The sequence below is a fragment of the Octopus sinensis genome, linkage group LG17 (genome assembly GCF_006345805.1).
Source record: "Octopus sinensis linkage group LG17, ASM634580v1, whole genome shotgun sequence".
Taxonomy (NCBI): Eukaryota; Metazoa; Mollusca; class Cephalopoda; order Octopoda; family Octopodidae; genus Octopus; species Octopus sinensis.
The window spans coordinates 738,689-757,632 of NC_043013.1; the positions used below are offsets into that span (position 1 = coordinate 738,689).

At 36.8% G+C, this 18,944-nt stretch overlaps 1 protein-coding gene across 5 annotated transcripts in view; it reads right to left on the reverse strand.

The window, feature by feature from the left end:
• LOC115220997 (WD repeat-containing protein 60) overlaps positions 1-18,944 on the reverse strand; it is a 105,997-nt gene that overhangs the window by 8,088 nt on the left and 78,965 nt on the right. For all 5 annotated transcript variants that reach the window (XM_036510231.1, XM_036510233.1, XM_036510232.1 and 2 more), the window contains 8 exons: positions 17,434-17,542; positions 15,791-15,863; positions 14,260-14,282; positions 6,683-6,747; positions 5,756-5,874; positions 2,872-2,959; positions 1,383-1,449; positions 964-1,034 (listed from right to left, as the gene is read on the reverse strand). In XM_036510231.1, the coding sequence (XP_036366124.1) occupies positions 964-1,034; positions 1,383-1,449; positions 2,872-2,959; positions 5,756-5,874; positions 6,683-6,747; positions 14,260-14,282; positions 15,791-15,863; positions 17,434-17,542 (615 nt within the window). The remainder of the gene's footprint in view (positions 1-963; positions 1,035-1,382; positions 1,450-2,871; positions 2,960-5,755; positions 5,875-6,682; positions 6,748-14,259; positions 14,283-15,790; positions 15,864-17,433; positions 17,543-18,944) is intronic.

The window sequence follows — 18,944 nt, forward strand, 5'->3', positions numbered from 1 at the left end:
GGTGTCTTGGGGAAATTCCAAACCTGGGTTCTCATTCCTAAGGTATTTTTTGATGTTATTATTATTATTATTATTCTGGTCACTGCCTGGAATTGAACTTGGAATCTTGGGGTTAGTAGCCCGTGCTCTTAACCACTACGCCATATGCCCGTGAAGGCTGGAGGGTATATTAATCAAAACATTAACAACAAACAAAATGAGGACAAATATCCATCAAACATAAGTGATGTACAAAATTCCTCATCTCTTAAATATAGAACTGGACAACAAATATGATTTGGCTGGGTGTACAAATCCAGAAATTTACATGAACCATTGAAGCAAATTGTGTAAGGTTTCAAATCATTGTCAGTCAGAGTAGGGTTTTTTTCCCTCCACCAAGATCAATTCAACTGTGACATGTCTAAATAGCAAATCAGATGCAACCACATCCTGACTGCGATAGTAAATCGTACATACAGATGCAGCAATGACGTGTAATGTTGCATTTGGAGAAGACATCTCCACCGTTTCAGGTAGAATTTTTCAACCAATCTCAAATTTTGATTTTTACTCCACTCACAAATGCTTTAATTTTCTCTTGCCAGGCAGCGAACTGGAAGTGTTGTTAGAACTCAGAATGAAGTATTTAATCTTATACCTTGTATTTATTAATCCTGGAAGGATTGATAAATAAAATAACAGTATAGGGCAGTGGACTAACAAAAGCAGAAAAGTGGAGTAGGAGATGCCTTGTGGTATTTATTCGGGTTCTTTTCACTCTGAGTTCAAATCACACTATGATCTAGTTGGGTGGTCCACTTGATCCACCACCTGACACTCTGTCATAAGCGTCCAGACCAGGTCTTCAGTTTGAGGATGACTTTCTCACTTCTTGAAAATCTAGTCAAAAGGGATGGGTGTTGCTTTCTCCTCTTCACTAAAAGATTTTTTAAAAAGTCTAAACACATAAATATTACCCACCAAGAAACAAGGCAGCTTGAATGGGGAAAAATCAATAGATAATACTTCAGAGAGCACACAGGAACCATTCACTGGAAAATAAAAGAGAAACATTTGGAAATATTTCCTCAAATACCAAACTTTTTTAAATGAATTTAAAATATTCACAGCAACATAATTTGGATGTGATAACAGTTAGTTAACTATCTCGTTAGTAGGATAAAAGAAACACTAATTTGAACATTGAGTTAACAGATACACAGGCAACATTATCTAATGTGTCTTTCCGATTTTAAGATAGTAGCAAATGATTGAAAAGAGATTTGGCTGTTATTTCTAGCAGGTCAAGTGACTTTGTAGGGGCTCCCACTCGGTTTCAATTTTGGTTTCTTTGTCACAAGAGGAAAATTAATTAAAATAATTAGATATGCAATACTTACTTTTTTGGGGATAATGAACTCTAGGATAAGGTATGGATCCAAGTCGTACAGAATGAACAATGTGTCCCTGAATAAAATATGACACAGAGAAGAAGAAGAAGAAAAAGAAGAATTACTAGATTTAATTAGCTTGTTGATCAGGTTGTTGCAAATGAATGGAGGCAATGTAAAGTAGTGAAGATTCTTTTAGTCTTGCCGGGCACAATGCAACCCCACTAATGTTGTTGCCATGATAAAGATACACCTAGTACACTAAGTGGCTGGGGAATGAGTGGAGACAATGCAGAGTTGAGAAGGCCTTCGAGTTAGGCTGGGGACATGATATCTTGACTATTGGGATCATGATAAAATGTACCCAGTAAACTTTGTAATGTAGTTGGTGTTAGGAAGGGCATCCAGCCACAGAAACCATAACAAAAGTGGTATGTACGAGTGAGACATGGTTCTCTATCATGCCTAGGAAGGCTGTAATTCTGAATAAGAATTCAGGCTGTGATGACTTGTTCAGCCGGCTCCAGCATAGAAAGCAGAACAAAATGGAGATGATGAGATACGAGAAACAGGAAGGCAAGGGAAGAAAATCTTTGCCTTCTATCAGACTGCAGAATATCTTTGAATCAGAGGTCCTTATATCTAAATCTAGATGGTAAGTACCAGCATGGCTGTGCAGTTCAGAAGTTTATTTCACAACCACGTAGATTTGATCACACTGCCTGCTAGTTTTACTATAACCATGCAGTGACCAATGCTTTGTGGGTGAAATTTGGTGGACAGAAATTGTATGGAAGCCTGTTGTATGTGTGTGTATGTGTGTGTGTTTCTTTGTGTCTCTGAATTAATATCACTTGGTCAGTGGTGATGTTTGTATGCTCCATAAATGAAATGACTATTTGGTGGTTTGGCATGCAAAAACCATCAGAATAAAATATTTTACTTAAAAAAAATAAGAAAAGAAAACCACATTAGAAAAGGAATCTCAGACTCAATAAATCTCACTCCAAAAACATTGGATGCGATGATAATGATCTTGGAATTATACCAAGTCACTTAACAATCGATGGAACCATAAGTCCATTGATTACTATTGACTGGGGACGAGCGACAACAAATGCTAATCCTGTAATTAATAACTGCAATTAAATTAATTGCAAGAGTTAATTCATCGTCATCATCATCATCGTTGTTGTTGTTTGATTGTCCACGTCTTCATTTCTACCTGGGTCAGATGGAGTTGGGTCCAGAAAGACTTTCTACAGCTGCATGCCCCTCTTGTCTTTCCAAAAAAAATAGGGTGAATCTTATGAGAGATTTAACTGCTAACTCTAGCGGTTATGGTTTACACAGATGTTGGAAGTCACTCCTCACTATGTTTATCTATCAAGGGCAGAATTTTGCAAAGAAGATTATTTATACTAAAATGGTAACAGCACAATAATCACTAAGTTAATTAAAGAGCTGCTCTTTTACAACATGAATAATTCTGTCTTACTGTATCAGTTGCAATATAAATCTGGTTTGGATTTTCAGGTAAGAGACACAGTTGATGGGTTTGGATTCCAGATACACAGAGCGGATCCCTGTAAAAAAAATATAATAAAAGAAAACCAGAGAGAGAGAAACAGTGGGTAATGGCATGCAGACATTTAACATTCTGCAACATGAAAGAAATTTGCTTTGCAATGGTTTTGCAACCCTTCTTACTGTGAGACACTTCAGGCAAGTATCTTCTGCCATAGCACCAGGCTGCCGATTGCTTTGCAAGTGAAATTTGGCAGACAGAAACTGTATAGAAGTGTATGTGTGTGATCATTATTCAATGTCTGTTTTCCATGCTGGCATGGTTTGGATGGGACTTTTTGCAGCAGTGTTTTATGGCCGGATGCCTTTCCTGACACTAACCACTGCAACACAAAAGGATGTGGTGTATCTCTTCTATAAACTGGAAGATGACTTTCTTTTATCTTTTACTCGTTTCAGTCACTGGACTGTGGCCATGCTGGGGCACAACTCTGATGGCCTCTCTCAATCAAAGTTGACCTTGTATCTGTGCCAGTGTGTGCAAGAATTTTTTTCCTTGTGTGTGGAAGATTGGTAATGGCCATCCATACAAGTCTCCGCCCTCCATGCCAACAACATTGTTGTTATGTTAAGGATGACACAGTTTGGCAGCAGTGTCATTGCAGACAATGGATTGGTATTTGCTTCATCAACTCCAAAATGATAAAAAACAAAGTTGTTCTTGGCAGGATTTGAACTCAGAAAGCAGAGAATTGCAACAAATGTGGCAAAGCATTTTGACCAACACTTTACTGACTCTGCCAATTTACCTTCATATGTATTTATCTATATGAAGTTAATTTAATTTGATGTAGTAAGTATTAAATATTGAATCAGAAATATTTATTCAAGACAACATTATCTCAATGACTAATATTACTTCAATCATTTTGGCAAATGTCACAGACATCTGAGTGTGTGTGTGTTAAATTTGTAAATATCTGATAAGATATCAGACTTCCAGTTGAAGTATCAATGGTTTTACATGCCACCAATGGACCAGTCCATTTACTAGTAAATAGTTTGTATTCAAGAGGTAGAGTTCACTGTTGAAAGTAGCCAAAAGTCGTGGAGTAATGAATAACTATTCAGCTAACTTATTGCGCTGAGTTCAGGTTTTGGAGAAAGTAACAGAAACTCACTTGTCTCTTCTGTAAAATCTGATGGACGTTTTATTTATGAAGCCAGAAGGACTCCATAGTGACCACCACCACCAACTCAAGAAGATGGACAGTAAATTAATTCACTCGTTCATTATCATTACCAACCCCCACCTGTTTCCAAGCAAGGTAATATTTCCTCATTACTAGATATTACTACACAGGATATTGGAAATGAATGATACTGCTTATATAACAGTGACTCTCATTTACAACAATCATGTGATCTCAACACAAGGGTCACACACACCCACATGATAGGCTTCATTCAGTTTCCATCAACCGAAACCACTCATAAGGCTTTGGTTCTATAGAAGACACTTGCCCAAAATGCCATACAACAGGGCTGAACCCAATTTTGGAGGAGCAGGTAAGTTGAATATATCGACCCCAGTATGCAACTGGTACTTGATTTATTAACCCTGAAAGGATGAAAGGCAATGTTGACCCCCAACAATATTTGAACTCAGAATGTAAGGGCAGACGAAATGTCACTAAGCATTTTGCTGGGCATGCTAACGATTCTGCCAGCTCAATACCTTAATAATAACAATAATAATAATAATAACAATAATAATAATAATAACAATAATAATAATAATAACAATAAAAACAATAGACCATCTCGTTTCGGGATGTCCTGTGCTGACACCAAACGAATACAAAAATCGCCACGATAGGGTAGGACAGTATATACATTGGAAGATATGTAAACACTACAAATCCGACACTCCTGCTAACTGTATGAACACCATCCTCAGCCATTGTTGAAGGTAAAGATGTCACCATCCTCTGGGATTTTCCAGTCAACACTGACAGAACGATCAAGGCTAATCGACCAGACATAATTGTGAAAGACAGGGAAGAAAATACCTGCAGACTAATAGAAGTAAGCGTCCCCACTGATAAAAATGTATCTGTCAAGGAATTTGACAAACTTAGTAAATATAAGGACCTGGAAATCGAAATACAGAGGATGTGGAATCTTAAAACAAAAACTGTTCCTGTTATTGTAGGTGCCCTAGGTATGATAAAAAAGGGATGTCAGAAACACCTAGACAATATCCCTGGAAAACCATGTCTCAAGGAAATCCAAAAGATTGTGCTAACAAGTACTGCCCACATCCTTAGAAAAACCCTATCAATGTAATGTTTGTGTTTGCATTACATGGAGATATATCTCTACTTCCCCTCCCCAAGCTTTCAGCTATATTTCAACAACTCTTAACCTTCACTTGCCCTAGGGCGCTGGGTGTGCTCCGGCAAGTGATTGCATCAAACATGCAGATTAAAAGTAAATGACAATAACAATAATAATTATAATAACAACAATAATAATAATAACAATAATAATAATAATAACAACAACAATAATATCCTTTTTACTGATGGCACAAGACATGGAATTTGGTGGGGAGGGGACTAGTTGATTACATCAACCCTGGTGTATCACTGGTACTTAATTTATCGACTCCCAAAAGGACAAAAGCACAGTTGACCTCGGCAGAATTTGAACTCAGAATGTAAGGGCAGATGAAATGTGGCTAAGCATTCTGCCCAGTGTGCTAACAATTCCACCAGCATGCTGCCTTAATAATAATAATAATAATAATAATAATGATGATGAAGAAGATAAGAATGAAAAGAAGCAGTTACCTGAGAGGACTCTGGATACTAAGTGTTGAGCTTTGCACAAGTTTTACTTTACTTCCAGGCCTCAAACCAAGCTCTGTGAGGGAACCATGAGCTTGTACAGAAGTCAGTTCAACAATAACCTGCAAGTACAAAGAATTTCAGTCAACCGAACATTCCAGAAGTTCTTTGAAGTTCTAAGTGCATAAAATAAGATGGTTATGTAGATATATTGGAGGGTTTTATGTTGCAGGTGCCTGGAGACCTCACCATTAATGGTGCCACATAGAAAGCACCCAGTACACTCTGTTAAGTGGTTGGCATTAGGAAGGGCATCCAGCTGTAGAAACCATGCCAAAGCAGACATAGAATCTGGTGGAGCCCTCTACCCCTTCTGTTCTGGTCACACCATCTGACCCATGCCAGCATGGAAAACAGATGTTAAGTGATGATGATGTGGAAAAACGTGCCTGGGGGCATATGTTCCTTACATATGATTATGCATAAAGGGGGCTCTTTTGTCTCGTGGATTACAAGGCCATTTCACCAGAGAGAACAGTTAATGCTTCTGTTGAAGATAAAGCTAATAAGAATTTCTATATAGTTGTTGAACTTGATGTAGAACCTAAATTTCTTTACAAATAGTTCTTGGTCGTTCCTAAAACTATACAGAAGAATTATTACCAACAAATATAATACAATCAATACTTAAGACAAATGACTAACCCAAGAATGGAATCAGAAAAATTGGGTAAATATGAATACACAGACTCCAGTTAAAGAAGCTAATTTTCTCAACAACCCAACATAATGAGGATGACCCACAGGTAAGTGAAGGTAGTTACATCCACCTGGCAGAAATGATATCAATTGCAACAGGAGAAAGACAATAGCCACCCTTTCACAGCTCTACAAATTACAGCAAATATAAGAATGTAGATATTCTTTTACCCAGATATTGATGTGTCCAATACAATCCATGCTTAATAGCTGGAAGGAAACTTCTGGTTCCAGACCTAAAAGATAAATTTAAAATCAGTTTTAATCATTGCAGCAATGAGTTTATTGCTTTCACAGAAAGCTAATAAAGATATAAACAAGGAATGTTCACGTGTGTATACAGAGATGTATAACAGATAGTATAATATATATATATATATATATATATATATACACACGATTCTATATCACAACTGTTCGATGAATGGGAATACGAAACCCTGGGTGGCAGATTTTTGGGATATTTTTGTAGCTTCAACAGAACTGCCACATTGTGTTGGCAAGGAGACTTTACTCTTTGGTACTGTCACTACATATTTCTATTTCTTGCTTCAAAGTACTTCAAAGTACTTGTTTTTCTCTTTATGAGATCAGTGACTGTGTGTTGCTTTAAAAGTATATACTGTGAGCAAGGTTGAGTGGCTGCCATCTCTAGCTGGTCTGCAGGTATCGTTAAGGCTAGAAAGGGAGTAATAAACTCCCTTGCTCACAGTTTAAGGACACAGACCATGTGTTGGTAGCCAGCTGGAAAAGATGTTTTCCTGCAGCTAATAAGTAGTAACATCATCATGTGTAGGACTGCCACACTATGTTGGCAAATAAACTTATATATATATATATATATATATACTTTATTTAAAGCAGCGCTTTAAATAAAGCATATTACTCTACCACTGGTATTTGAGTACTCTTTTTTCCACCTTGTTTCACATTTATGTGTTTACTCCGGTATATATAAATATAATAGTGCTCCAGCATGGCTGAAGTCAAATGACAAACAAAAGAGTAAAAGTATATATATATAAATCTTACTCCCAAAACATGTGGTCACAATATATGGCACAACTGACTTTTACTCCAGACTTGGCCAACAAAAGCCTTGTGAGTGGGAATTTGGTACACAGAAAGTGAAACCGATGCCAACACGGAAAATGGGCATTAAATAATGATGGCATATATAAAATCCTCATTCAACATCCATTTGCCATGTTGGTGGTGAGTCACAGACCTGCATTGTGCTCCATGTCAGCTTTGGCATGGTTTCTACAGCTGGATGCTCTTCCTAACACGTGTGTGTGTGTGTGTGTGTGCGCGCGCATGCGTGCATGTGTGTGTGTGTGTGTGTGTGTGCTCATATCATGTGATGGTTGTAAACGAATATCACCATACAAGCAAATGTTGTTCATTTTCAGCTTTCCATGGAAAAACTTTGTCTGGTATTGAGGAAATATTATCTTGCTTTGAAACAGATGAGAGTTAACAACAAGAATGGCACCAAGTTGTAGAAAATCATCAACAAATTCCATCCGACTCATGCAAACATGGGAAACTGGACGTTAAAAAATAATGTTAAATATATATATCATCATCATTTAATGTCTGTTGTCCATGCTGGCATGGGTTGGATGGTTTGACCAGGGCTGGCAAGGCTGGAAGGCTGCACTAGGCTCCAGTCAGATTTGGCTTGGTTTATACAGCTGCTGGATGCCCTTCCTAATGCCAACCACTTTACAGAGTGTGCTGGGTGCTTTTCACATGCTACTAGCATGAGTGCTCCCTAAGTGGCACTGGCACAAGACTCTTGCAGGCCAAACCTCTTCACCAGTGGGAGTGGCCTTAACACTTCTGCTGTGGAGTACGGATCCTCTTGAGTACAGCATAGCACCAGGCATCTTGGTCCTTTGTCTTCTGAAAGGTTCAGCATCCCATGCCTTCCTGGGTTTCCCACTTCCACATCATCCATCTACTTTGAAAGAGCAGCACTTCTTTATGCAGCTGTCAGCATCCAACCATGTCACATGACCAAACCAGCACAATATATATACATACTTACAGACAGACAGACAGACGGGGTGGGGGGATCCTCCCAACTTGCAAGAGTAATGTGCTACTGAAAAACTTGCCAAAATGTGAAATCTCATAACATGGATTGGTTTCCCCATTGATTTTTATATCAAATTCTGATGGGTTTTTTTTTTTGAAAAAACAAACAATAAAACTACTTGGAAATAATAATTTCAATGAATAAAATTAAATTCTAAACATTCACTGTGCAAGATGAATATATAAAAATGTCTGAAGAGAATGTCATGCAGGAATAAATAAGAATCGTATCATAATAAAATACATTCTTACAACAAAAGATGTTGATTGTGGTAATGAGAGTTTTTGGACAATTTTTGGAAGCTGATATTTCTTCTAGAGAAATAAAGGTTCTAACAAGGATGCACTTCCAGAAAAGTGTCAACATCAACATCAACCATTGTAGCTTTTTCCGAATGACAACTTCCTTGACATAGAACCTATTGATTCAACCTCTGACCCTGCATAATTACACTTAATTATTTGGTTAGTTAATGCAATCATTGAGAGCCATGAGAGTTAGAATAAGTAACATACCAAAGCAAATACATGACTGGATCGATTTAATTAAAACAGAAACAAAGTAGAATGAAGACAGAACTTTCAGCTGGTTTTATATTGAAAAGACGTAACCTGAGTTAATTAGAAGAAGATGTCTTGAAATAACAAGTAGAATGAAGACAGAACTTTCAGCTGGTTTTATATTGAAAAGACGTAACCTGAGTTAATTAGAAGAAGATGTCTTGAAATAACAAGTAGAATGAAGACAGAACTTTCAGCTGGTTTTATATTGAAAAGACGTAACCTGAGTTAATTAGAAGAAGATGTCTTGAAATAACAAGTAGAATGAAGACAGAACTTTCAGCTGGTTTTATATTGAAAAGACGTAACCTGAGTTAATTAGAAGAAGATGTCTTGAAATAACAAGTAGAATGAAGACAGAACTTTCAGCTGGTTTTATATTGAAAAGACGTAACCTGAGTTAATTAGAAGAAGATGTCTTGAAATAACAAGTAGAATGAAGACAGAACTTTCAGCTGGTTTTATATTGAAAAGACGTAACCTGAGTTAATTAGAAGAAGATGTCTTGAAATAACAAGTAGAATGAAGACAGAACTTTCAGGTGGTTTTATATTGAAAAGACGTAACCTGAGTTAATTAGAAGAAGATGTCTGAAATAACAAGTAGAATGAAGACAGAACTTTCAGCTGGTTTTATATTGAAAAGACGTAAACTGAGTTAATTAGAAGAAGATGTCTTGAAATAACAAGTAGAATGAAGACAGAACTTTCAGCTGGTTTTATATTGAAAAGACGTAACTGAGTTAATTAGAAGAAGATGTCTTGAAATAACAAGTAGAATGAAGACAGAACTTTCAGGTGGTTTTATATTGAAAAGACGTAACCTGAGTTAATTAGAAGAAGATGTCTTGAAATAACAAGTAGAATGAAGACAGAACTTTCAGCTGGTTTTATATTGAAAAGACGTAACCTGAGTTAATTAGAAGAAGATGTCTTGAAATAACAAGTAGAATGAAGACAGAACTTTCAGCTGGTTTTATATTGAAAAGACGTAACCTGAGTTAATTAGAAGAAGATGTCTTGAAATAACAAGTAGAATGAAGACAGAACTTTCAGCTGGTTTTATATTGAAAAGACGTAACCTGAGTTAATTAGAAGAAGATGTCTTGAAATAACAAGTAGAATGAAGACAGAACTTTCAGCTGGTTTTATATTGAAAAGACGTAACCTGAGTTAATTAGAAGAAGATGTCTTGAAATAACAAGTAGAATGAAGACAGAACTTTCAGCTGGTTTTATATTGAAAAGACGTAACCTGAGTTAATTAGAAGAAGATGTCTTGAAATAACAAGTAGAATGAAGACAGAACTTTCAGCTGGTTTTATATTGAAAAGACGTAACCTGAGTTAATTAGAAGAAGATGTCTTGAAATAACAAGTAGAATGAAGACAGAACTTTCAGCTGGTTTTATATTGAAAAGACGTAACCTGAGTTAATTAGAAGAAGATGTCTTGAAATAACAAGTAGAATGAAGACAGAACTTTCAGCTGGTTTTATATTGAAAAGACGTAACCTGAGTTAATTAGAAGAAGATGTCTTGAAATAACAAGTAGAATGAAGACAGAACTTTCAGCTGGTTTTATATTGAAAAGACGTAACCTGAGTTAATTAGAAGAAGATGTCTTGAAATAACAAGTAGAATGAAGACAGAACTTTCAGCTGGTTTTATATTGAAAAGACGTAACCTGAGTTAATTAGAAGAAGATGTCTTGAAATAACAAGTAGAATGAAGACAGAACTTTCAGCTGGTTTTATATTGAAAAGACGTAACCTGAGTTAATTAGAAGAAGATGTCTTGAAATAACAAGTAGAATGAAGACAGAACTTTCAGCTGGTTTTATATTGAAAAGACGTAACCTGAGTTAATTAGAAGAAGAAGATGTCTTGAAATAACAAGTAGAATGAAGACAGAACTTTCAGCTGGTTTTATATTGAAAAGACGTAACCTGAGTTAATTAGAAGAAGATGTCTTGAAATAACAAGTAGAATGAAGACAGAACTTTCAGCTGGTTTTATATTGAAAAGACGTAACCTGAGTTAATTAGAAGAAGATGTCTTGAAATAACAAGTAGAATGAAGACAGAACTTTCAGCTGGTTTTATATTGAAAAGACGTAACCTGAGTTAATTAGAAGAAGATGTCTTGAAATAACAAGTAGAATGAAGACAGAACTTTCAGCTGGTTTTATATTGAAAAGACGTAACCTGAGTTAATTAGAAGAAGATGTCTTGAAATAACAAGTAGAATGAAGACAGAACTTTCAGCTGGTTTTATATTGAAAAGACGTAACCTGAGTTAATTAGAAGAAGATGTCTTGAAATAACAAGTAGAATGAAGACAGAACTTTCAGCTGGTTTTATATTGAAAAGACGTAAACTGAGTTAATTAGAAGAAGATGTCTTGAAATAACAAGTAGAATGAAGACAGAACTTTCAGGTGGTTTTATATTGAAAAGACGTAAACTGAGTTAATTAGAAGAAGATGTCTTGAAATAACAAGTAGAATGAAGACAGAACTTTCAGGTGGTTTTATATTGAAAAGACGTAAACTGAGTTAATTAGAAGAAGATGTCTTGAAATAACAAGTAGAATGAAGACAGAACTTTCAGGTGGTTTTATATTGAAAAGACGTAAACTGAGTTAATTAGAAGAAGATGTCTTGAAATAACAAGTAGAATGAAGACAGAACTTTCAGGTGGTTTTATATTGAAAAGACGTAACTGAGTTAATTAGAAGAAGATGTCTTGAAATAACAAGTAGAATGAAGACAGAACTTTCAGGTGGTTTTATATTGAAAAGACGTAAACTGAGTTAATTAGAAGAAGATGTCTTGAAATAACAAGTAGAATGAAGACAGAACTTTCAGGTGGTTTTATATTGAAAAGACGTAAACTGAGTTAATTAGAAGAAGATGTCTTGAAATAACAAGTAGAATGAAGACAGAACTTTCAGCTGGTTTTATATTGAAAAGACGTAACCTGAGTTAATTAGAAGAAGATGTCTTGAAATAACAAGTAGAATGAAGACAGAACTTTCAGCTGGTTTTATATTGAAAAGACGTAACCTGAGTTAATTAGAAGAAGATGTCTTGAAATAACAAGTAGAATGAAGACAGAACTTTCAGCTGGTTTTATATTGAAAAGACGTAAACTGAGTTAATTAGAAGAAGATGTCTTGAAATAACAAGTAGAATGAAGACAGAACTTTCAGGTGGTTTTATATTGAAAAGACGTAAACTGAGTTAATTAGAAGAAGATGTCTTGAAATAACAAGTAGAATGAAGACAGAACTTTCAGGTGGTTTTATATTGAAAAGACGTAAACTGAGTTAATTAGAAGAAGATGTCTTGAAATAACAAGTAGAATGAAGACAGAACTTTCAGGTGGTTTTATATTGAAAAGACGTAAACTGAGTTAATTAGAAGAAGATGTCTTGAAATAACAAGTAGAATGAAGACAGAACTTTCAGGTGGTTTTATATTGAAAAGACGTAAACTGAGTTAATTAGAAGAAGATGTCTTGAAATAACAAGTAGAATGAAGACAGAACTTTCAGGTGGTTTTATATTGAAAAGACGTAAACTGAGTTAATTAGAAGAAGATGTCTTGAAATAACAAGTAGAATGAAGACAGAACTTTCAGCTGGTTTTATATTGAAAAGACGTAACCTGAGTTAATTAGAAGAAGATGTCTTGAAATAACAAGTAGAATGAAGACAGAACTTTCAGCTGGTTTTATATTGAAAAGACGTAACCTGAGTTAATTAGAAGAAGATGTCTTGAAATAACAAGTAGAATGAAGACAGAACTTTCAGCTGGTTTTATATTGAAAAGACGTAACCTGAGTTAATTAGAAGAAGATGTCTTGAAATAACAAGTAGAATGAAGACAGAACTTTCAGCTGGTTTTATATTGAAAAGACGTAACCTGAGTTAATTAGAAGAAGATGTCTTGAAATAACAAGTAGAATGAAGACAGAACTTTCAGCTGGTTTTATATTGAAAAGACGTAACCTGAGTTAATTAGAAGAAGATGTCTTGAAATAACAAGTAGAATGAAGACAGAACTTTCAGCTGGTTTTATATTGAAAAGACGTAACCTGAGTTAATTAGAAGAAGATGTCTTGAAATAACAAGTAGAATGAAGACAGAACTTTCAGCTGGTTTTATATTGAAAAGACGTAAACTGAGTTAATTAGAAGAAGATGTCTTGAAATAACAAGTAGAATGAAGACAGAACTTTCAGGTGGTTTTATATTGAAAAGACGTAACTGAGTTAATTAGAAGAAGATGTCTTGAAATAACAAGTAGAATGAAGACAGAACTTTCAGCTGGTTTTATATTGAAAAGACGTAACCTGAGTTAATTAGAAGAAGATGTCTTGAAATAACAAGTAGAATGAAGACAGAACTTTCAGCTGGTTTTATATTGAAAAGACGTAACTGAGTTAATTAGAAGAAGATGTCTTGAAATAACAAGTAGAATGAAGACAGAACTTTCAGTGGTTTTATATTGAAAAGACGTAACCTGAGTTAATTAGAAGAAGATGTCTTGAAATAACAAGTAGAATGAAGACAGAACTTTCAGCTGGTTTTATATTGAAAAGACGTAACCTGAGTTAATTAGAAGAAGATGTCTTGAAATAACAAGTAGAATGAAGACAGAACTTTCAGTGGTTTTATATGAAAAGACGTAACCTGAGTTAATTAGAAGAAGATGTCTTGAAATAACAAGTAGAATGAAGACAGAACTTTCAGCTGGTTTTATATTGAAAAGACGTAACCTGAGTTAATTAGAAGAAGATGTCTTGAAATAACAAGTAGAATGAAGACAGAACTTTCAGCTGGTTTTATATTGAAAAGACGTAACCTGAGTTAATTAGAAGAAGATGTCTTGAAATAACAAGTAGAATGAAGACAGAACTTTCAGCTGGTTTTATATTGAAAAGACGTAACCTGAGTTAATTAGAAGAAGATGTCTTGAAATAACAAGTAGAATGAAGACAGAACTTTCAGCTGGTTTTATATTGAAAAGACGTAACTGAGTTAATTAGAAGAAGATGTCTTGAAATAAAGGATTATATTTACTTACTTAAATGTCTTGAATCTTTTAAACTGCCAAAATAAAATATTTAGATAATAACCATGAGATAAGTAAACAACAACAACAAGATATTGCATAATATGTAAGCTCTCAGTGTCACATGCATTCCTCCCCTGGTTATAATCCTCTCACTGTTTCCCCCATCACACTCACCCCCTCTTCCATTCAATTATCCTCTTCATCACATTTACATTAACCACTCAGAGACAATGTAGAACAGAGGTGTTTTAGTGAACCAGGGAGATGACACTCTTTTTAGTGCTGCTGCCACTCTGTACAGCGATGGGTGTTAGGAAGGGTATGGGTCCTTAGAAGCTAAGTAATCATCATCATTAAATTACTGTTTTGAGATGTTAAAACTAAAATGGCTTTTTTTTCAATGGTTTTTATAGATTTTGTTAGCAGGCAGTTTCAGAATTTTGTCTGTGGGCAACGGATTGCTCAGCCGTGCAGGGTGGCAGCAGAGAGAGAGACAAGGTAACTGACATTTCAAGCAAGAATCTTTGCAGCGTTTGCTGAGTCATTAGAATACCTTGAAGAATTCAATTTGGCCCTTTATTCTTCAAATGGTTTCTCCAGCTGGATGCTCTCCCTAATGCCTGAGTCCAAATCCTGCAAAGATCAACTTTGCTCTGTACCCTTTCATGGTCCCTAAAAATTAAATCTGAAACCAATTCTTCTCTCTGTGGAAGAAATTGGATGTGATCTGCCAAATTTAGATGGCCACCACATGTGGAATATCGTGATGGCTCCATCAGGATTCCTATCAATGATGCCAGTGGAATGTGAAAAGTTCTTTTCCAGTGTTGGGCCTCACAGAGGCAATGACTGAGACCTTTGGCATTATGCTGTGCTTGAGAAGAAGAGCCATCAAGTCAAGTAAAATCGCAGTCGTGGCAGATACTGGTGTCACACAAATGTGTCAGTGGCACATAAAAGCACCCATAACACTCTCGGAATGGTTGGCATTAGGAAGGGCATTCAGCCATAGAAACTATGCCAAATCAGACTGGAGTCTGGTGCAGCCTTCCAGCCGGGACAACAGACATTAAATGATGATGATGAAGAGGAGGAGGAGGACAACACAAATAAGGTTAAAAACAAAATCTGTTTTGCTCGGTCTTACAGTAAACCTTAAAAAGAAATAAGCTTCTTTCTGACAAAGGGATTTGTTCAAAAGCATCAGGCATCTTGCCACTTCATGGCAAACTTTACTGAGAAGAATGACAATGACATTGTGACGCTCGACTGTGCCATGCAAAATGCTTAGTGGCATTTTATCTGTCTTTATGTTCTGAGTTCAAATTCTGCCAAGATTGACTTTACCTTTCAAGGTTGATAAACTAAGTACCAGTTGCGCACTGGGGTCGATATGAATGACTTAACCCCACTTCTGAAATTGCTGGCCTTGTGCCAAAATTTTAAACTAGTAACGAGAATAATAGTAATGGTAATGCAACTTGGCACCAGAGGGTAGGAAATCAGCAAAATAAGGATCAGTAAAATGCATGGTACTTACTTATAAGACTGTCTGGGTACATGACAAATGCTCTGCACAGGGGCATGGTGTGAGGTGAACATCATTAATCCAGCTGAACAAAGATTAAGAGATTAAGAATTGAAACGTGTTGAACTTTTACTGGAATTTTTGTTGTTGTTGTTGTTATGGTTGCTATTACTATTTGTTGTTGTTATTGTAGTTTGTTCCTTTTATAATTTTTATCAAAAGAAATGAAAAAAAAGAATATATTAAAAACAAGCAATAAAGCCCCGCAACGGTTTCTAGTTAGCAGTGGGAGGGACTGAGGGGTCTTTCCATGGAATGGAATTCATGAAGTATTTGGATGGTTCCGTAGATATAACTGGTAGTTTCTGTTACCATGGAGATGATTTAATTAAATGTCACAGGTGAATTCTGTGAAAGTTGAGTTGCCAGAATAAAGGAGTAGTGAAAGCAGTTCCGTGTTGTTGCTGCTGTGTAGAGACAAAAGTGTGTTTAAGGAGTAAACTGCTGCACGAAAGCAAAACATTGGCAGGGGACAAAAAGAAGGAAAAAGGGATCAAGTGAATCTGGTTGGCTGAAAGCAAAATGTTGTTGCAAGCGCAGAATGTGAAAGGGCTGAGAGGGTGGGGTGGACGGGGGTGGATATGAAAGGTATCAATAGATGAGTGGACTGGTATGGAGACGCGAGAGGAAAAGGATATGTAGTAGAGGAGGAAGAGAAGGAGAGAGGAAGAGAAAGGAGGAGGTTGACACATCTTGTTGACCCCTTGATTGTTACAGTCCCTGGTCATCTCCTTCATGTGGTTCAGCCTCCAAACAATAACTTCCATGCTTCTCTTAGTTTTCTTTTCCCACTGTTTCCTTCCATTTGGATCCCTTTTGGCACTTCTCGGTGCCACTGCTATTATTATTCTTTATATGTACCACATGTGGGGACCAGAACAGTCTTTTCTCGTGTACATTCTTCCCAATTTTTCCCTCATTCATTCCCACTAATGTCACAGCACAATTGGCTCACCTCATTTCTTTCGAAGCCCTCTCACACCAACATCACACACTTTGTCTAGAGCACTGTCTGACTTTCATCGCTTCTCAGTTGAGGTGATGTTAAGACAAACTAGGTATACTCATCCACTACAAGGTCCAGTTCTTGTTGCAGTGTGGTGGCTTCGATACCTCAATGATCCTTACAGCAGGGCTTCACATGCTAGACAGGTCAAAGGTTAGAGGCCAGACTACTATGGATCATCTCTTCCCAGAAGGAAAAATGGATTTATCTAGGGCCAACAGCCCTGCCTAGAGAAAAGCAAAGTTACAGATGCATTGATGACATCATCATTATTAATTAGCAGCTGTTTTCCATGCTGTCACAGGTTGTACAGTTTGACAAGAGTTGGCCAGCTGGGGAGCCATACCAGGGTCCAATTGTCTGCTTCGGCATGGTTTCTACAGCAGGATGCCCTTCCTAATGACAACCACTTTGCAATGTGGACTGGGTGCTTTTCACATGGCACTAACCAAGAAAACCTGAGAGAGGAAGGCTTTATAGTTCAGAGTGGAGAAGAGAAGAGAAGAGAAAAGTTATCCCTGAGCTCCGCAGGGAGTGAAGGACTTAAGAAGGGAACTATAATAATGGTTCCTAACTTTATGTTACTTACCAGTGTTATATGCTGGATGCCGAACTGTATATGAGACTCCATCGAGGTGAATAGATTGGTGTAGAGATTCTGCTTCACGTGTATCCCACACGAGGATAGAGCCATCAACCTGAAGCAGAGAACAGGTGACATTAAGAGATATAAACAGGAGTGGCTGTGTGGTAAGTAGCTTGCTTACCAACCACATGGTTCTGGGTTCAGTCCCACTGCATGGCACCATGGGCAAGTGTCTTCTACTATAGCCTTGTGAGTGAATTTGGTAGACAGAAACTAAAAGAAGCCTGTCGTATATGTGTGTGTATGTTTGTATGTGTGTCTGCCTGTCCCCCACCCCCCATCACTTGACAACCAATGCTGGTGTGTTTAAGTCTCCATAACTTAGCGGTTCGGCAAAAAGAGTCTGATAGAATAAGTCCTCGAGTTGATTTGCTCAACTAAAAGGTGGTGCTCCAGCATGGTCGCGTCAAATGACTAAAACAAGTAAAAGAATAAAAGAATATACCTTCTGAATTATATATATATATATTGAGACTCCCTTCGATCATGGCTGACCGTGGGATTGCACCTAGACAGTTACCCTCTCAGGCACAAGTCCAGGCAAGATTGTTTATGGAAGACCAGCAGTCGCCCATGCATACCGACCTCTCCTCCTCACACCACCAGTGTTATCCAAGGGAAAGGCAACAGCAGATACAGCTTGGCACCTGTGACGTCACAACTCATTTCTACAGCTGAGTGAACTGGAGCAACGTGAAATAAAGTGTCTTGCTCAAGAACACAACATGCAGCCTGGTCCAGGATTCGAACTCATAACCTCACAATCGTAAGCTCGACGCTCTAACCACTGAGCCATGTGCCTTCATATATATATATATTATGTTCTCGTTTCTCATTTTGTCTACATTTTTTTTTATGTCCTGTACCCATACACGCATGTATATATACATATATATGTAGGTATGTACACATATAAAAGTTCTCCCAAGCCGTACAACCTATTGTCCTGCCAAAAGGGAATGCTGATTAATGCGTTTTCCGTTTGCCCCATGCCATTCCTATATCATAGGACGTTTAAGTAAACAAATGTGACCTATATTAACTTAGCTATAGTTAAAATGGTACATTCATTTTCCTAGCTAGTCTGTATCATTAAAATACCAGCAGTTTATAAGAAAAATCAGTGAGAGTGACTAACAGGGAGTTGGCTGACCGGCTCAAACGAAATGCCAGCTTGATTGAAGTAACGTCACAGAGGGACAACTAATGGAATTCCACCAACGATACAGTTGTCTCTTCCCACCACTCTCTTACTTTCTCACTAACTCACTTTCTTTTCTACATCACTCAGTCTCTTTCACCACCTGCTCCTGCTTGAATGACCCAGGACACATAAGTCTTACACTATCCACTTGTTAAACTTACAGTCACTCTATCTGCCTCTGATCCCTATTTTAGCATCAAATAGTTAAACCCGAAAACAGCAACAGTCATGCAGGAGGACATAACTCTTG